Genomic DNA, 18376 nt, shown 5'->3' with positions numbered 1-18376 from the left:
GTCCATGTTTGTACATATGGATGACTGTCCTGGTTGGGCCTGGGGGCAGGTGCGTGATAACACAGGAAGACATGCTACTTTTGATTCGCTTATAAAATGGTGTATTTTATAACCTAAAGATAAACGTATGCTCAGTGTAAACAGTGCACCCCTACATAGTCTAATTTGCACCAGGCCCACTGTAGGTGCTGGGGATACAAAACCCCAGCCTAGGAGTACCTAGGTGTACCTACCATCCACTGGGAGGAGACAGACAGTAGCATAAGGAAACAGTGGTGTGGTGTTAAAGCGAGTGTGGGTGCTTTGGTACACAGGCAGGTTAAGGGGTCAGTGGTGCAGGTGGAGGGCATGTGGGACAAGGTGGGTGGGCTCGGTAGGCCTGCTGAGAAGCTGGTGGTGCTCAGAGTCAGCTTGAGCTGAGTGTGGCTCCCAGGTGCCCGCTGCAGGGCTCAGGGTGGGGAAGGGCAGATAGATGGATGGAGTGTGGCCTTACCTCTCCAGGGCTGTTAGTCTAAGGCTCTGCTTTGTGGACTTTCAGGCAGCCAACATGTCCGGGACATTTGGAGGAGCCAGCGTGCCAAATGTGTACCCCGGGACCCCTGGGGGTGGTTACCCTCCAGTTCCCCCAGGGAGTTTCGGGCAGCCCCCTCCCTCCCAGCAGCCTGTTCCTTCGTATGGAATGTACCCGCCCCCTGGAGGAAACCCACCCTCTGGGATGCCTTCATATCCGCCATACCCAGGGGCCCCTGTGCCAGGCCAGCCCATGTTGCCCCCTGGGCAGCAGCCCCCAGGGGCCTACCCTGGACAGCCACCCATGACCTACCCTGGACAGTCACCAATGCCACCTCCTGGGCAGCAGCCAGTGCCAAGCTATCCAGGGTACTCAGGTTCTGGGACTGTCACCCCTGCCGTGTCCCCAGCCCAGGTAAGTGCCAACCCTGTGCTGCCGTCTGTCCGGGCCTGGCCCTAAGGGCCTGACACACGTAGCCTAGTGTCCCCTAGCAGGGATGGGGGAGGGCTCAGTCCTGTAGCTCTAACTTGTAGTTTTCAGAGTGTTTCACTTTCTCACAGACTCCCCACCCCTGTTTGCACTCCTGAGGGCCCAGGAGCCGCCCTGTTTGTCCCAGCTTGGTTAAATGGTCCCTGTGCGAGGCGGGTCTGAATGCCTCCAGGTACTCTTCATTCCTCTTGTGTTATTTACTGCCTGGGCTTTGTGAGAACTGTCTCAAAAGGCCTTTGCCCAGTGGCTCTTAGTCTTTAATCCCTGGATGTGCCCCCCCAGACTCAAAACCAGCCCCTTTGAGTGTGGAAAATTGTTGGCCGTTCTTTCAGGACTGCTCTTGGCTCATTTTGGAGAGCAGTTCATGTTTGCAGAGCCTAGAATTCATTGTCATGGTTACACAGCCAAACCAGCCAAGCACAGGGCTAGTGGAATGTGGTTGACTACTATTTTTAGTCAGAGGGTCCACTCCCCTCCTTTCCCAACTCCCACACATCCCTCCACCCCTGCCCTGCTCTTCATTGTCCCTGTCTGCCTTCCCCTCATCTTTCTCTCAGCGTATCTCCTCTGTTAAAGCCAGTTCGTCCTAAAGCATCCATCAAGGGAGAGTTTAGGCAGGAAAAATCCAGTGTGCTTGAAGTGTAGTCGTCATTTGAGGAAGAAGTCCAGCAGGCAAGCAGGTCGTAGAGTCCAGAACACGGTGCCAGGAAACCAGAGTGAATCCAGGAGGTAGCCGGTCTGCATGTACCATCGTGAAGGCTGGACACGTGAAGGCATCCCGGAGGAGCACCTGTTTGTGATGTGCACAGAGTGGACTAAGCAAGCCTGTTAGGGGAGCCCCAATGTGCAGTGCTGAGGCCTCGAGGAGGAGCTGGGACCCTGTTCCTGAGACCTCCCCTTCATCAGGAGCCCAGGCCTGCAGGGCCTGGGCATAGGGTGGATTTTCAGCATCAGGACTCAGCTCTAGGTATGCTCCTAGGCATGGGAGCCAGGCAGATGCTTCAGTGCCAGGACACGAGGACAAGTAATGGTCACATTAGGCTGACTCAGTGTTGGGTCCCCTGTGCTGTCAACTGCAGGCTCCTTCAGGTACCCCAACTTTTGGAAGAAAGGTCATTTCCAGGGTCTGGGGCAGGCAGTCTCAGATCTAGGAAATGTAGCATCTTACTGTCTGTCTGTCTGAGTAGTTTGGAAACCGAGGCACCATCACAGATGCATCTGGCTTTGACCCCCTGCGAGACGCTGAGGTCCTGCGGAAGGCGATGAAGGGCTTTGGTGAGAGACCCTGGGTGGCATGAGTCCCAGCTGCCTCCCCCCAACTCCCTTGGCAGTTACACAGTGGCTCTGTGGGCAGGGGTCGCTGGGTGGAGGCAGCCTGGCCCCCGTGTTAGAAGGTGGATATGGGGATGTATTGCGGATCCTCAGGAGAATTGGAGGACGCAGGCCAAGAAAGTCTCCAGCCACAGAGCATCCTCGTGACCCCAGCCATGCCCACTCCCACCTCTCCTTTCACCAGGGACTGACGAGCAGGCCATCATTGACTGCTTGGGTAGTCGCTCCAACAAGCAACGGCAGCAGATCCTCCTGTCCTTCAAGACAGCCTATGGGAAGGTGAGTGTTGGTGCGGGTTCCTTCCTGAATCAGGGCATATCCTCCTGATAGGAGCAACCTACTCCTGCTTTCCCTCGGGACCTAGATCTCCTAGATGGACCGTAAGGCACGTTAGGGCATTTCTTGGTGGCTCTCAACTGATGGCATCTTCTAGAGGCAAAGGATGCTCTGAAGCAGAAATCCCAGAGTCCACAGGGTACTGAAGTTTGTTGAGAGGTGCCTAGAGATCTGCGTTCCATCCTGGCTCTGCCATGACTTACTGAGACCATGGGCAAGTTATTTCTCTTTGAAGGAAGAGGCTTTAAGTACTGAACACATGGAAGTTTGAATTTGGGGGCTTTTGGATCTTATTAATAGAAAGATAACCACTGAGTACATACAGGCTAGAACATGCAGGCTAGTGCTCTGGCCTAGCGTCTCTCCTACTTTAATGGGCTATGAGTTCCCCGGGAATCTGATTCAAATGCAGGTTACAATTCTGCAGGTCAGGCTGGGGCCTGAGGTTTGTCTTTTCTGTAAATGCTCCTAGATCTGGGATATTGTTCCCTATTGGTCACCTCCTGTAGATTCTCAAAATAGGTTTTGTTTGTTTGTCTTAATGTCCAATTAGGATTTGATCAAAGATCTGAAATCTGAACTGTCAGGAAACTTTGAGAAGACAATCTTGGCCCTGATGAAGACTCCTGTCCTCTTTGATGCTTATGAAATAAAGGAAGCTATCAAGGTGTGTATGTTCTGTGTGTGTGTGGACATGATGGACATAAAGACCTAGACCACATGGTGTGTCTTATCTTGATTATTAGCTACTGTTGTCAGCATAGCACCTGGGGTCCAAGTGCTGTGGAAAAGGGAACTTCTGGTGGCTCCTCCAAGGGACAAATGAGGCATCAGTCATCATCAGGGAGCATCTAAGTGTCTCTGCCTTAAATGAGGGGAGCTGGGGTTCAGAGGAAATTAGTGATGCAATGATAGTAGGGGTGGGAGGAGTGGATGATACCATCCTCGTTCATCAGGACTCTGTTGTTAGCAGATAACAGAACACTTGAGGAGCTTAAGCAGAGCCAGGGTGGAGAATCAGGAGGATAGAGACAGCAGCCTGACCTGGAGAGGGATGGGACTGGGCAGAATTTCTCATGTCTGCTGCTTGAGTGTCTGCTTCATTCTTCCATCTGCTTCTGTGCCTCTCCTTCTTTGGCACAGCATCCCCGTGGGCCCCTCCCTGAGTACCTGTCAGAGATCCAGCCACAGAAGAGGCCAGCTGTCCCTTGATCCAAATTCCGAATAGGAGGCAGGTTTTGATGGGCTTCGTTTGGGTTCAGCCTCCCCCTAGTCCTGTGACTGCCAAGACCCTCAGCAGGTGTCCTGTGGACGGGGTGGGGTCGCCCCCACAGATGGGGGAGTCCTTGTGAACTGAGCAGGTGGCCCAGAAGGAATCTAACATTCCTTAGGGCCTAGTGGGCACAGTGGCTCTTCCTGCCCTGAAGGGACATCCCCTGAAACTAGGTTCATCTCTCCGTGGGTGTCAAAAGACACAACTAAGCCAAGGAGCAGGAGAAAGTGACTCCGTGAACTGTAGCCTGCCAGGCTTGTCTGTTCATGGGATTCTCCAGGCAAGAATACTGGAGTGGATTGCCATTCCCTTCTCCAGGGGATCTTCCCAACCCAGGGATCGAACCCGAGTCTCCTACATTGCAGGCAGAGTCTTTATTCTCTGAGCCACCAGGGAAGCCCAAGAATCAGAAGGATTTATTACTTGCAGCGAGTAAGAACATCAGGGATCTTTCCCAAAGCAGTGTCTCCTGGAACTGCAAAATTGGGGAAATTTTAAGCTAACACGCGCATATTCATGAAGGGGCTTGAATGGTCCACAGAGTCCATACCTGAAAAGGTCAACATCATCATCCCTTAGGTTCCATTTATTTTGGTGGTTGAGTGCCCAAGGGGGTTTAAATTCTGCAGAACAGCTCAAGAAAGTGCTTCAGGCTTGTCTTTACCATTGATGCAGAACCCAGGGTCTTTACATATGTTTTGTTATCTTTCCTATTGCTCTGTTGTTCCCTTAAAGACAAATACTGTGACCAGGCTTAGATCACAAAATGGTTTAGGCCAGAAATGGTTTCTCTTATGTCAAGCAAGTCCTTCCTGATTCTCTTGCTTCCAGGACACCCTACCATATCTGCCCCCAGTATCACTCCCATTTTATGGTCAAGGAGCCAGAGGCACAGAGAGGTGAAGTAACATGCCGAAGGTCACATAGCTAGTGATTGTCAGAACCAAGATGCAGCCCGATACAGAAACCCTGCCTCCTCACCGTCCCTTCCTCAGGTCTCTCTTCCATCCTCAATGTTGTTGCCTTTTCTTAGGTGTCTCCAGATGCTCCACTCTCCACTCTGGGAGTCAGGTTTTCCCACACGTCCATGCTCTTGCTTTCAACCCGTTTTCTCAGTTGTTTGTCACCTTATTCATGGACTGAACTTGGAATAAAACAGATCTAGGTCCGCCTCTCAGCCCCACCATTTACTGTGTGGCGTTGGACAAGTCACCACACTTCTCTGATTTCTTGGTGTCCTGGAAGATGGAATGGGGATAATCCTTCAAATGAATCTCTACTTGTCACTGTGTTGCTATCTTTCCTGGTACTTTCCTGGGACTGTGTGGGGGAGTTTGGCTGCTTCAGGCCAGGGTAGCAGCAGCAGCACAATGAGTGGGTCTGTGTCTGTGACCTCTTCCACTGGGGTTTGTGTCCTGGGGGATCACGGCACCTGCTCTTTCCTGCGTGCCAGCAAGGAGGCTGTCACAAGCTGCTGCTTTGTCGTGCGCTCTGGCTCCGCAGGGGGCGGGCACTGATGAAGCCTGCCTGATTGAGATCCTGGCCTCCCGCAGCAACGATCACATCCGGGAGCTGAACAGAGCCTACAAGACAGGTCAGGCCGGCCCCAGGGCCTCACCCGCCGTGCCCACATGCCCTGAACTCTTCCTTCCTGACCTTATCTCCTCATCTCCTGCCATCCCCAGCACACTGGGCTTCCATTCCAGGCCCAACCCTGCTTGCTGTTTACACAGAAGCAGATGACTGAGGTTAAGGGAGGGCTGAGGGAAAGCCTCCTGGGCATGACTAGGGCCAGGTCAGCCTGGGAGTCATAGCCCTTCCTGGTCTCCAGCTGTATGTTCCTGGGGGCCGTGTGGGCTACCTGTCTCCTCGTGCCAGTGCTCACTGTTGACTGTGTGCAGTGGGCAGCTTGGTCCACGGGGCTACAGGGTGGCCCTTCCCTGCATCTCTCTTTCAGAATTCAAAAAGACCCTGGAGGAGGCCATTCGGAGCGACACGTCAGGGCACTTCCAGCGGCTCCTTATCTCTCTCTCTCAGGTACTTTCCCAGGGCAGAGCTTGGGCCCACGGCAGGGAGAGGAGAGGTGGATGTCTGAGCCATGGGGAAGAGGAGCAGGGAGGGAGGGATGTGACTCCAAGGAGTGCCCTTGCCTCACAGCCTGCTTCCTTTCAGGGAAACCGGAATGAAAGCACGAACGTGGACATGACCCTCGTCCAGAGAGATGTGCAGGTGAGTGTGATGGCTGCTCACCTGGCTTCCTGAGCAGAGGGCGTCTCCCACTTCCTTGTGTCACGAGGGGTGGAAACGGCAAAGATTAGGAGTGGATTCCAGACTCGGTGAGTTTCACAGGCTCTGCTGCTTATCAACCGTGTGACCTTGAGCAGGTCACCCCACCTCCATAGACTTCAGTCTCCCTCCCTGTAGGAGGGACCATGTGGGATAATATTAATTATAACAGTTGGTAGATCGGCAATAGATGTGGGATTTCATGTGACTTGGTACTTCTCTTGTGTTTGATTGCCTAGACCATTATTCTGTTAAGCTTTTGATTTGAACCTAGAAACCAGCTGCCATGTTAGTTGTGTAGCCTTAGAATTCTCCCCTTGTCCCCAGCCTGGTGTGAATTGCAGACCAAAGGGGGAACTGTCTCTGGCTGTTTCCTCTTTGTCTAGGCATCCAAGCGCCTCTCCAGAGGAGTTTGGGTTTCCCACCAATGATGTCAGACCACCATAGCAGTCCTGGTTGGAGAGGGCCCCGGCTTCCTGGTGGGCTGCAGGGCACTGAGGTGTCTAGGTGAGGACACTGAGGCTCAGGAAGGTAGAGCTGTGTCCTGAGAAACCTGGAGGCAGAGCCTGGACAGAGGCCCAGACACCTCGCTGACTCCCCTTGCCCAGACAGCACCTGTCTCTGCCCTGGTCCCAGACCCCTCCTTAACATCTCCCCGGCTTGGGACCCCCATTTCCATAACCGAACTCAGGGCTAGACATCCTCAAAGCCCCAGGCTCTAGCCTTGCCCCTGTGGGGATTTTCCCATTGCTATTTCCTGTCCAGGCTGTTTCTTAGCTCAGGTAGAAGTTGCCTTGGTCGAAGGGTTTTGCGCCGACTACTCTGCCTTCTTAGTTCTGGACCTGCTTGCCTCACCTTGACTTGTGGGGTCTCTGAGCCCCTGATGGGCACCTTCTGCCCTCAAATATTGTTGCCTTTAAGTCCACGAACTGCTGCTACCTGAGGCCCGGAATGCACTTTGGAGCCATCTGGTTCAAAGGTTACCAATTGGCATATATACTGAGCTTAGACCTTCAGCAGCTTAAGAGGAAACTGCATATTCTTCCCATTTACAAACATAAAATGGTGTATGCAATGAAATGACAGGCAGGCACCTATCACATAAAGTCCCACATCCATAACTGCTGTCTATCAGTTGTAACAGTTATTGTCTTATGTGTTTCTGCTTATAGATAGGGAAACTGCCTTTAAAGATGAGAAATTTCATACGGACATCTGGATTTCTGGCTCCCCTGGTAGCTCAGTTGGTAGAGTATCTGCTTGCAGTGCAGGAGACCCAGGTTTGATCCCTGGGTCGGGAAGATCCCCAGGAGAAGGAAATGGCAATCCACTCTAGTATTCTTGCCTGGAAAATTCTAGGGACAGAAGAATCTGGCAGGCTATAGTCCATGGGGGTGGTAAGAGTTGGACATGACTTAGCAACTAAACCACTACATGAAAAGTGGATCTGGGGGCTTGTGAGCCTTGTTCCTCTGTCCTGTTCTCAGCTGAGAAGCACCTCTGTGTAGTCCCCATGGTCCCCACCACTCTCTGGCCTTAAAACTACCCTGATTCCTGCATTTAAGTTACCCAGTGGCCCCTTCAGGCTTTCAGGTTGGTGACCCTGAATCTAATTCACTCTTCCCACTTTAGAGCTGAGAACACTGAGAGAGCCAGTGACCTGCCTAGAGTCCCATGGCAAGTGGGTGGCAGAGCTAGAACTCAAGCCTATGTTTTCCTTTGTGCTGCTGCCCCCTTGGTTCCTTACCTGTCCTGGACCCCAGTGGCCTAGGCTCTCCTGGCTCAGGGGATGTGTGAGTGGTGTCTATCTAAGCACAGTGAATGGAACTCAGCTGGGGCCCTGCCCCCCTTTCCCTCCCCTCTGGGCTTCAGGGCCCAGAGACTCTGCCCAGCTGTCCTAGGTGACCTGGGCCTGGAGTCGGGGGTAAGGCCTACATGCCTATCTGTCCATCTTCTGTCCAGGAGCTTTATGCAGCCGGGGAGAACCGCCTGGGAACAGATGAGTCCAAGTTCAATGCAATTCTGTGCTCCCGGAGCCGGGCCCACCTGGTGGCAGGTAAGGCCGTCCTGGCTTCCCTGTAGCCAGGAAACGGATTGTGGAAACACTGGGCAGTTTCTCACTGCATGGGCCTTTCACTTCCTTGAAAGAGCCCCCTAGTGGCGATTTACAAGATAGTATCAGTGTGTTTCCTGCGTGTGCTGACATCTGGTTCTGAGGAAAGCGAGGGAGGAGGTGAGAGAAAGGGGGGCCTCCTGGTGGCTGATATCTTTACCTGCTAGAATGTGGCATTTCAGAGTTTTTTTTGTTTGGGAGCGGTTTTTAATTTCTTTTTTGATTGAACTATAGTTGATTTACAATGTTGTGCCAATCTCTGTTGTACAGCAAAGTGAATCAGTTTTACACATTTATACATTCTTTTTAAAATTTTCTTTTCCATGGTTTATCCCAGGAGATTGGATATAGTCCCCTGTACTATACAGTAGGAAGTCCTGCTGACAGTTGCATGGATTTAGCTGCTAATCTGGAATAAAACAGGGAGCCAATGGAGGGCTCAGTGTGAGGGAGGGCTCAGTTTGAGGGAGGGTGTGATTTGACTTAGTTTTGCAAGTGTACTGGCAGTTGTGCTGAGAAGAGTGATGGGGTCTATGGTGAAGAAGGAAACCAGTTAGGAGACAGCTGCAGTCAGTCCAGGGGAGAAGTGATGGTGGTGTGGACAGCTGATAGGAGCAGGTGGTGAGAAGGGGTCAGATTCTGGCTCTGGATGAATTGGATGTGGAGTGTGAGAGAGAGAAAGGACCCCGGTATGACACAGGTTTTGTCCCTGCTGAGCCAGTGGAAGAGGACAGGGCCCTTGACTGAGAGTGGGAGGCTTTAAGGAGGGAAGGGAGTCAGGAGCTACAGATGCCGTGGAAGCCACTAGGCTTGTGAGTCCGGAGGTCAGAAGAGGTCTGGCTAGAGGTGGAAGTTTGGGAGCTGAGTGGGTCGAAGGAGTTTGAGGCTCTGGGACTGCAAGTGATCTTCTCGGGAGGAAGCACAGCGGTCTGAGGACAGGGCTCTGGCTATGGCAGGAGACTTAGGAGGGGCCCCCAGAGAAAGGGGTGTCCTAGAGGCCAGCAGTGTCAGCGTATAAGAGGGCAGGTGAGGATGGAGAACGATGACCACACCTAGCAGCAGGGTGGGATCTCCAGCACCCACTATGTGTGTGCACTGAGCCTTTACTAAATGCCAATAGATGCCATTCTCCCACTTTACAGATGAGGAATGGGGCGAAGGACAGCTAGGGAAGTCAAGTACCAACTGGTAATGTGGCAGAGCTGGCATTTGCCCTCAGGCTGACTGCCTCCACAGCACACATTTGACCCTCTGCACTGTACTGTAATGGAGCATGAGTGCACGTATGTTCATCTTGGTCATTATTTACTTTAGTAAGTATGAAATATGTTTAGAGCACATCAGAACCCCAACTGCACGAATGACGCTAGTCAGGAGAAAAGAGGAGCCGATCTGAGTTGGATACAGAGGTAGTGGAAGTCATGATTCTGATGTGCAGATGGCAGCAGTTGGGAGAAGACAGAGACTGAGGCCTGGGCCGGGGAAGAGGAGGCTATATCCTGGGGCAGAGCTCAAGTTAGGAATCGGGTCTCCTTGGCTCACCTGCCTCTCTGGGAACCCCCAGCCCACTTCCCCCGGGTGCTCAGCCCAGCCCAGGGTAAGATGGGCTGCCGGAGTGGTGTTAGCTTACAGTCAGGTTGAGAGAGACTGACACACAGAATGATGGAGAAGGGCTAGGGCTGGAAGTGGTGGGTCTGAGAAGAGCATATGGTTGTCAGGGCTCCTGGACAGGGGATTGAGGTACAATAGGTAAGCAGAGGTGCTCGTAAGCGGACTCAGTGAGCAGGCCTGGGGGCCGGGGGAGTGCACTTGCCTTGGGGTGAAGAACTGGCAGACTTGAGAGCTGGGCCAGTGTGGTCACTGGGACCGCCTAGGGTGCTAGGAGCAGAGTGGGAGAGGGGGCTCTGGGAAGAGGCAGAGGCCTCTCCACGTGTCCTGTTTGAGTCAGCTCAGGCTGCTGTAATAAAATAGCACAAGCGAGGTGGCTTAAACAGCAGAAATCTATTTTCTCCCAGTTCTGGAGGCCAGAAGTCCAAGATCAAGGTGCCAGCAGTGATGGCTTCTCCTGAGGCCTCTCTGCTTGGCTTGCACATGGCCCCTCCTTGCTGTGTCTGTACATGCTCTTAGCTCTGTGTTTGCAGCCCTGGTGTTTGCTTGTGTGTCCAAATCTCCTTTTCTTATAAAAATACCAGTCAGATTGGATTCGGGCCCGTGCTGAGGGCCTCATTTTAACTTAATTACCTCTTTAAAGACTGTATCTCCAAGTACAGTTAAATTCTGAAGTCCTGGGAGTTAGGACACTTCAACATAGGAATTTGGGGCGTGTGTCAGGGACAGAATTCAGTTCATAATGTGTCCCTCTGTCTTCTCACCAGTTTTTAACGAGTATCAGAGAATGACCGGACGTGACATTGAGAAGAGCATCTGCCGGGAGATGTCTGGGGACCTGGAGCAGGGCATGCTGGCTGTGGGTAGGTGTCTCAGCCCACCCGCTGGGGCCTGGGGTGTGTTGTGAGTTTTCTCGGTGCTCACCCACCCTTCGGTTGAGGATGAGCATAGTGAAAGGGTCCAAGATTGTTAAATCCAGCTGCCTACGCAGTGGGAAGTCAGGCTGCTTCCTGGATCACTGTGTAGTTGTGCCCCCAGCAATCTTGTTTATATTTCAAGCCCGGCCCCAGGGAGGGAGCTGCAGTGTTAGCACCAGTGGGAGCACGACCAGCCGCTCTCGGGGAGGAAGATGACTCACATCCTGCCAAGTCTTCTCTAAAAATACCTCCCTGCAGGCAGTTGTCAGATGTTTGTGATGGAAACACGTGGAAGATTTTTTTTACTTGCAACAGCAAAACAGGCCCTGGCTGAGGAAAGCTGGCGTAGTTCCCGGGACGCTGTGCGCTTCCCACAGTGCCCGGGTCTTGTCCTCCAGACCAGGGCCTGGCATGCTCCAGGCCAGTCCTCCCCGGCCCTCCACCTGAGGGTTTGGCCCCTCTTTATACCTACTTGGGACTATCACGGGTTGTCCATCTTCTGCTGTGCTTTTCTTGGAGCTTTCTGAATGGGACAGGTTCCCCTGTGTCCCCCATGGTAGGCATCATGGCTGAGAACCCTAGTTAGATATTCATTCTGCTCAGACATCCTTCCGCCTGAGGGTCACACCATCCCCAGTGGGTCCCCTCCTGCCTGAGCAGCCATATGGTTCCTTACCACCATGCACATTCCTTCCCTACACAGCTTCCTCCGTCACATTGGTTACCAGGAAAGGGGTTGCGTTGGTGTCCAGGCTCTGCATGTTTCTATTCCAGAGGGCTGGAGCGAGGATCGTGGGATAATTGAGCCTGAAGGAGGTGAGGGGAGAGGAAGATGGATACAGTGGTGTGTTTGATGGACAGCCTGCCTTCTAAGAGGAGGCTGTGTGCTCCATGCCCTGCCTAGACTGAGTTTTCTGCAGATCAGCTTATGCTTTGTTTCTTTCTTCCAGTGAAATGTCTTAAGAATACCCCAGTCTTCTTTGCTGAAAGGCTCAACAAGGCCATGAGGGTAGGTAATCCCCAGGTGCAGGGTCTGGGTGAGGGGAGTGTCTCAGCCCATCCTGTGTTTGGGACCTTGCTCAGGGGAGGAAGCTTGAGGAGAGCCACCCTTCCTCCAGAGGGGGCGGGGAGGGGCCTAGGGCCCAGGAAAGGTGGGTACTGGGTGGTGGGGAGGTCCATAGCTCATGCCCTTGGGCCACTCTCTTTAGGGAGCAGGAACCAAAGACCGGACCCTGATCCGCATCATGGTGTCTCGCAGTGAGATCGACCTCCTGGACATAAGAGCGGAGTACAAGCGGCTGTATGGCAAGTCGCTGTACCACGATATCACGGTACAGGCCTCTGGGCGCCGTCTGGGCTGTCTCCCTGGCTGCTCCCACTATCCCCTTTGCTCTTCCTCCTCAGAGCTCCTATGGGCTTGGCCTCAGCCAAGCACGGGCATCTTGTTTGTGGTCCTCTACTTGCCCTCTTCAGTTTTCACTTGTTCATCTCCATGCACAGCAGCTTATCAGCTCCTGACGGCAGGGAGGGGTCTTGACCTTGCTCTCGCCCCACCCTCCATCCCAGCATCCAGCAGCTGCTCTTCAGGAAATGGATGGCAGAGAGGGATCCACAGTCAGCATGAGAGACATGCAGTACCACCCCCCACACACATGTACACCTGGTGCCTGACCTTCAGAGTCCAGCCACTCTGTGGATCTGGCATCCATCAGTGAGAACTCAGGTCCAAGCCCCCCAGAGGGTGCATGGCTCTGGCTCCCTGACGAGTCACCTCTTTCAGCTTTATGGTGGAGGCAGCACAGGAAGGCAGTTCAGAGCGAGGGCTCAGGGGTCACACCACTTGGGGTCCAATTCTGGCTTTTCTATTAATATTTGCTTACCATGTGATCTCACACAGCTTGCTTAAACCTATCTGAACCCTAGTTCCATCATCCTTAAGATGAGGATAATAATATTCCCACCCCCAGAAGTGTTGGATCTTGAAGGAAGCGGTCTGTGTAAAGCATATTGTATGACATGTACGTGTCTTATAGATACTAGTGCCTCTTTTATCACTGTGTGCCAGAGACAGTCTGACAAAATTGATTCCTGTTGCAGGAGGAGTGGGAAAGAGGGAGGCCTCTGACAGTTAAATTCTGAACTCACATGAACCTTAAAATTGAAGTTGCCACACCCAGGTCCTGGTTTCAGACTCACTGATGTTTGATGTTGGGCATCTTCTTGAGAGAAGCTTCTCTCTCTTTTCTTGGCTATAGAAACAATGCTGCTGATAGCAATCTTGTGTGTGCCAGTAGGCTGTGGGCATCTGGAATAAGTCATAGGCCTTGCCCTCAAGGAAGAAAATGATTAGAAATGAGCTAAGTGGCCTTACTTCTAAGTGCAGTAGACAGTTGGAGGAGAGCGCAGTGTGAACTGGGAGCCAAAATAGTAACTGTCTCCTCCGCTGGATGGTTGTACCACAGTAGATGACATTTCCGGTACAGGACACAGTAGTGCCTTATGGTATAATCCCTGTTTAGTGCAACAGAAATGCACTGGGCAAAGGCCGCCATTAGTTAGACCTGGGTAGGGATGTTTCTGACTGTTTAAAAATTTTTTGTGTTTGTTTTTGAAATTCTGACTTTGATCATTGGGGTGAGTACAGCTTTCGGTTTTTTAATGGAAGAGAGTAGGGAGGCTGAGCTATACTGTCCATGGTCCATGCACCTGTGAGGCCAGCATGTGAGCTGCTCACCTGCTCAGCAAAATGGGAAATTTTGTAGGATAGGGCCACCTCTCTGTAAGGGCACTTTGGGCAGAAGAAAATCAAGAGCCAGGAAGCCAAAACTGATCGAGCCTTTCTTAACTTGATGTCTTACTCCTTTCTGTGACCAGGGAGACACTTCAGGGGATTACCGGAAGATTCTGCTGAAGATCTGTGGTGGCAACGACTGAGCAGTGGCTGGTGGGTCACTTCTGCCCACCCGCTGGCAACAGCAATGCCAGGAAAAGGCCAAAAGAATGTTTGTCTGTTTCTAACAAATCTACAAAATAGCCCCCAAGTGTCCCAGTTCAGACCAACTGTAGAGCCTTGGCCCCATCTCCTCCCCCCACCCTCTTGATCCATGCATTGTGCTTGTGCCGAAGAACCTAGTCAGTCCCGAACTCTCTCAGGACGCTTCCTCCCCATCCCCACCCCTCATAGCCTCTTGCAGCTAAAGTAGATGTTTTGTTTCCTGACTCATGCAGTCATTCCCCTTTGCTTATGGTTGAAACTCTTGGCTTCCTTTTAGTCATGTACTTTTGTATGTTTAGAGGTTTGTTTGTTTGTTTGTTTAATATATAGTTGCAGACAGTTGCATACACGTCTTTGCTGCATACAAAGTTTGGGTGAGAGAGGTGGGGGGTTGGAGTGCCATGTCTTCACTGAGGAGTAAAAGGGAAAAGCTTTAAGGGTATACTCTCTGCATCTGGTGAAAATGTGTCATGAGCTTTGTTATTGCCAAACTCACTGCTTTTTTAGAAAACAAAGGGCCAGAAAGTCATCTGTTCTTTCTTCCACACAAACCACAATAACAAAGCCAGCTTCCTGCCAGTGACAGGGCTTCTTGTGATTGAGAATGTGCCTTAAACCTGAATGTCGATGGCCAAATGCTATTTCCAAATTAAAGTCAGCCAGCTCTGGAACATTCTGGAAGTGTTTTCCTGGTGCCAGTTTGCTTTCTCATGCTTCATGATTCTGCCCTGTAGCTTAGGGGTTCCAGCCTTATTAGCTCATGAAAAGTTATACAGCTTTAAATGTAAACTTGTGCTTAGGAAACCCTGATTATAAGTAATTTGCAGGGATTGGGTCTTAAGGACATGAGAAACGGAGGTTCCTGAAATCTTTGCTCAGGGCCCGGATGCTGAAAAGGCACACAGGGTTTTTGGTAAGATGTGGGTGCAGTGAAGTCCACTAGGGCAAATAGGAGGAGTGTGGTCCTTCCTCCAGGTCTGGAAGGAAGGGCACAGGCAGAAGGGAGTGAGAAGGGAGTGTGCATGACTCCTGGGGGTAGCCTTACAGCAGAAAGTCAGAGAGGCATGAGATCAGCTCCTCCCCGCAGGGACGCTTCAGTCTGAAAGGGAGCTCCAGGCTGTGGTCTCTTGGTGGGCCCTTTGCCCCTTTGTTGGTGGTATCAGGAAAAGGCGAGTCCAAAAGGGGCAGAGTTTCTAGAAATCGTTGTGTCTCATCCAGAATCCCAGAGCTTGTCTTCTGGTCAGTGATCTCCACTCCCTTCCTGGTTTCTTATGTTGAAAGTTTAGAAAGGAGAGAAGCCAGAGGCTAGGGTGGGAGTCCAAGCCTGCTGAGCCCGAGCAAGGGCCCCAGGGAGTGCCTTGTCCACAAAGTAGACATCTGCTTGGAGATACCACTTTGTCTCCTCCCTGCTTTCTAGACACAGAAGAGGAGATGGCCTCAGGGGCATGAGTTGGACAGAGCCTGGTCTACCCTGCCAGAGAAGGCTGCTGTGGGCTCTGGAATGGAAGGCAGGCAGGCCCTGCTTGTCAATTCAGCTCTGCCTCAGTTCCCATGCCTGGAGCCACTTGACCAAGACCCAGCATGCTTGGCCATCCTTGTGCTTTGGCAGGGAGTTATAGTCCTAGCCTAGAAATGAAGCTAAATCATTTCCCCAGGCAGATACTAGCTTAAAATGTTGGTTTCATCAAACCTGAAAGCTCTCTGCTTGTGTTCTAAAAACAAGGACGTCGTTAACTCAGTCCTCCACCTGGCCCTATACAGGGTTCACTCTCAGCAAAGGATTCAGTTAGTCAAGCCCCCAACTCTACAAGGGGCTCTTATCCTCTCCCACTCCTTGGAAAACTCACTTTGGCCTAATACTGGTGTCCACTCTGAACCCAATGCAGTCCTGAAGCAGAAAGAGCACTGGTCCAAGAGTCAGGCATCCCTGACTGGCCTCAGCTCAGCTACTGATTTGCTGTGTGACCCTGGGTGAGTTACTTCTCCTCTTGGGGCCTAAAATGAAGGGGAGACTAGATCAAAGCTTCTTAAACTTCACTGTAGTCAGCAACAATGGTTGAGTAGGGAACTTGCAAAGCCTGTTCCTCCAAAAAAGTGATAAGATGGCAAAAACTGTTAGAATCAACTTGATGAGAAATCTGAAAATGAAAGCTTGCAGCAACCAAAAAAAAAAAAGCTTTAAAAAAACAAAAACTGAGTCTGGTGAGAGGGTCTTGTGGCATTCTCACTTACCCCAGCCTTATCCTCCTCACCCCAGCTTGGCAGCCTCAAGAACAATATCCACAGTCCTTTATAGGTTCTTAGCAATGGATGGAGCAGAATAGACCTTGTTCTCAAGAATTATGGTTGGTTGTTTTATCTGTCTGGTTGCTCCCAGGAAGACTGACTCAAATGACTTATTTTACCTAATTTGGAACTCTTGCAAGGTGGAGGTGGCAACCCTCAGGGACATTTGAAGGCAGTTTCATGAGCACTAATACCTGGAGAGGGATAACAGTTGGGGCAAACAGGTGACAAATTGAAAAGTTTGGGGAGCAAAGACTGACAGTGAGATGCTTTATGGAGTAATGGTTTTGGAGTGCTCCCATTAATTCTTTGGAATCTGGAAGGCCACACACATGTTCAGGGCTGGGCATATGCTTAGGAGGCTTGATAGGGCCCTAAACTCTCACCTCTGGCAGACCTTCAGGCTCTGCATTTGCAGGAAGTGAATGCTACTGCAGAGTCACAGACTGGCTGGCTGAGTATCAACGGATTTGCCTCCAGTACACACAGAACACATTTGTAAAGACTAGAGATTGGGGTTTTGTTGTTCCAGGAGTTAAAGGAGATAACGTTGACTCACTAGAGGCCATTAAGTTAGCTGAACAGATACTTCAGTGGCCACACTTGACAAAGAATACAAACTTTAAAAAATCAGTTCAGAAAGTCACTAGACAAACTACAAGAAATTCGCCAAGCAGCAACAACAAACTCAGGAAGGGGAAGAAAGAATCTGATTTCCAGAGTTTTCACATAATGTTCAAAATATGCCCAATTTTCAACAAAAATGACAAGGCATGCAAGGAAACAAAATATGACCCATATACAGAAAAACAAAATCACTTATGTTCAAGAAGATATTTGAGCAAGCAGAAGAAAGAGTTGGCAAACTTCAAGATAGGTCAATTGAGATCTCCCAATCTGAGGAGAGAAGAAAAGGAAGCCTAACACCTGTGGGACATCATCAAGTACACCAATATACACATAATGGGAGTCATGGGAGAGAGAGAGCAGAAATATTTGAAGAAACAGTGGCTGGAGTCCTACAAATTTGATGAAAGACATTAATCCACACATCCCAGGAACTCAAATCATAAGGGGTATTTTTATGAAGATCTGCTTTGAGACACATTATAACCAAACTCTTGACAGACAAGGAACTGTGAAATCAGCAATAGAGAACTGACTTGTCACATACAAGGGATCTTCAAAAATATTAACATCTGATTTGTCAGAAACCATGGAGGCTAGAGGGTTATGGGATGACATATTCAGTGCACTGGGAAAAAATGTCAACAGGAATCATATCTAGCAAAATAGTCTTCAAAAATGAAGGAAAAGTTAACACATTCCTGGGTGAACAAAAATTGAGACAGTTTCTTGCTAGTAGACTTTCTGTATGAGAAATGCCAAAGAAAGTCTTTCAAACCGAAATGAAAGGATACTGTAATTAAAATCCACATGAAGAAATAGGACAGTTAAAGCTAAACACAGGTAAATATCAATATTAATATGTATTTTTTTATTTATAGTACTTTTTTCTATATGATTTAAAAGAAAAATGAAACCAAACAATGATTATAATACTATAGTTGGCACAAAATGTATAAGGATGTATTTTGTGACAATAACAACATTAAAGGTGGGTGATGGAGTTATATAGGACATAGAGACAAAGTTTTGGTCTACTATTGAAACTTGGTACTAATTCAAGCTGGACTGTTATAAGTTAAGATGTTAACATAATCCCAGGAAATAACTGAAAAAACAGTAAAGGAGAAGGAATCAAGTGGTACACTTGAGATCATCTAACAAAATATGGCAATAATGGAGGAATTAAGGGGTCAAAAATTATAAGATACAAAACAAATAGCAAAATGGTTATGTTATTAACGTGGCTAAGTCACTTTAGCTGTGTCCAGCTCTTGCCATCCTATGGACTGTAGCCTGCCAGGCTCCTCTGTCCATGGGATTTTCCAGGCAATAATACTGGAGTGGGTTGCCATTTTCTACTCCAGAGGATCTTCCTGACCCTGGGATTGAACCTGAATCTCTTAAACCTCCTGCACTGGCAGGCAGGTTCTTTACCACTGCACTACCCGGGAGGCCCATAAGTACTTTAAATATAAAGGGAGTAAATACTCCAATTAAGAGGCAGATGTTGGCAGACCAAGGACATACCCTAATAAAATGTTTAATCCATCAAGATATAACAACTGTAAATACATATGCATCTAACAGTAGAGCCCCAGAA

At 50.2% G+C, this 18376-nt stretch overlaps 1 protein-coding gene across 14 annotated transcripts in view; it reads left to right on the top strand.

Moving 5' to 3' along the window:
- ANXA11 (annexin A11) overlaps positions 1–14531 on the top strand; it is a 64706-nt gene extending 50175 nt beyond the window's left edge. For all 14 annotated transcript variants that reach the window (XM_081573793.1, XM_081573795.1, XM_081573787.1 and 11 more), the window contains 12 exons: positions 539–925; positions 2188–2275; positions 2517–2611; positions 3222–3335; positions 5445–5535; positions 5899–5978; positions 6114–6170; positions 8190–8283; positions 10716–10811; positions 11816–11874; positions 12074–12196; positions 13740–14531. In XM_081573793.1, coding sequence (XP_081429919.1) covers positions 539–925; positions 2188–2275; positions 2517–2611; positions 3222–3335; positions 5445–5535; positions 5899–5978; positions 6114–6170; positions 8190–8283; positions 10716–10811; positions 11816–11874; positions 12074–12196; positions 13740–13799 — 1344 coding nt within the window. In that variant the 3' untranslated portion in view covers positions 13800–14531. The remainder of the gene's footprint in view (positions 1–538; positions 926–2187; positions 2276–2516; positions 2612–3221; positions 3336–5444; positions 5536–5898; positions 5979–6113; positions 6171–8189; positions 8284–10715; positions 10812–11815; positions 11875–12073; positions 12197–13739) is intronic.
- Positions 14532–18376: the final 3845 nt, after the last annotated feature.

This window comes from Giraffa tippelskirchi, chromosome 2 (genome assembly GCF_054371585.1).
Source record: "Giraffa tippelskirchi isolate mGirTip1 chromosome 2, T2T-mGirTip1v1.2.pri, whole genome shotgun sequence".
NCBI lineage: Eukaryota > Metazoa > Chordata > Mammalia > Artiodactyla > Giraffidae > Giraffa > Giraffa tippelskirchi.
The sequence above is the reverse complement of the archived record's forward strand: the minus strand, read 5'-3'. Positions and strand labels throughout refer to the sequence as shown.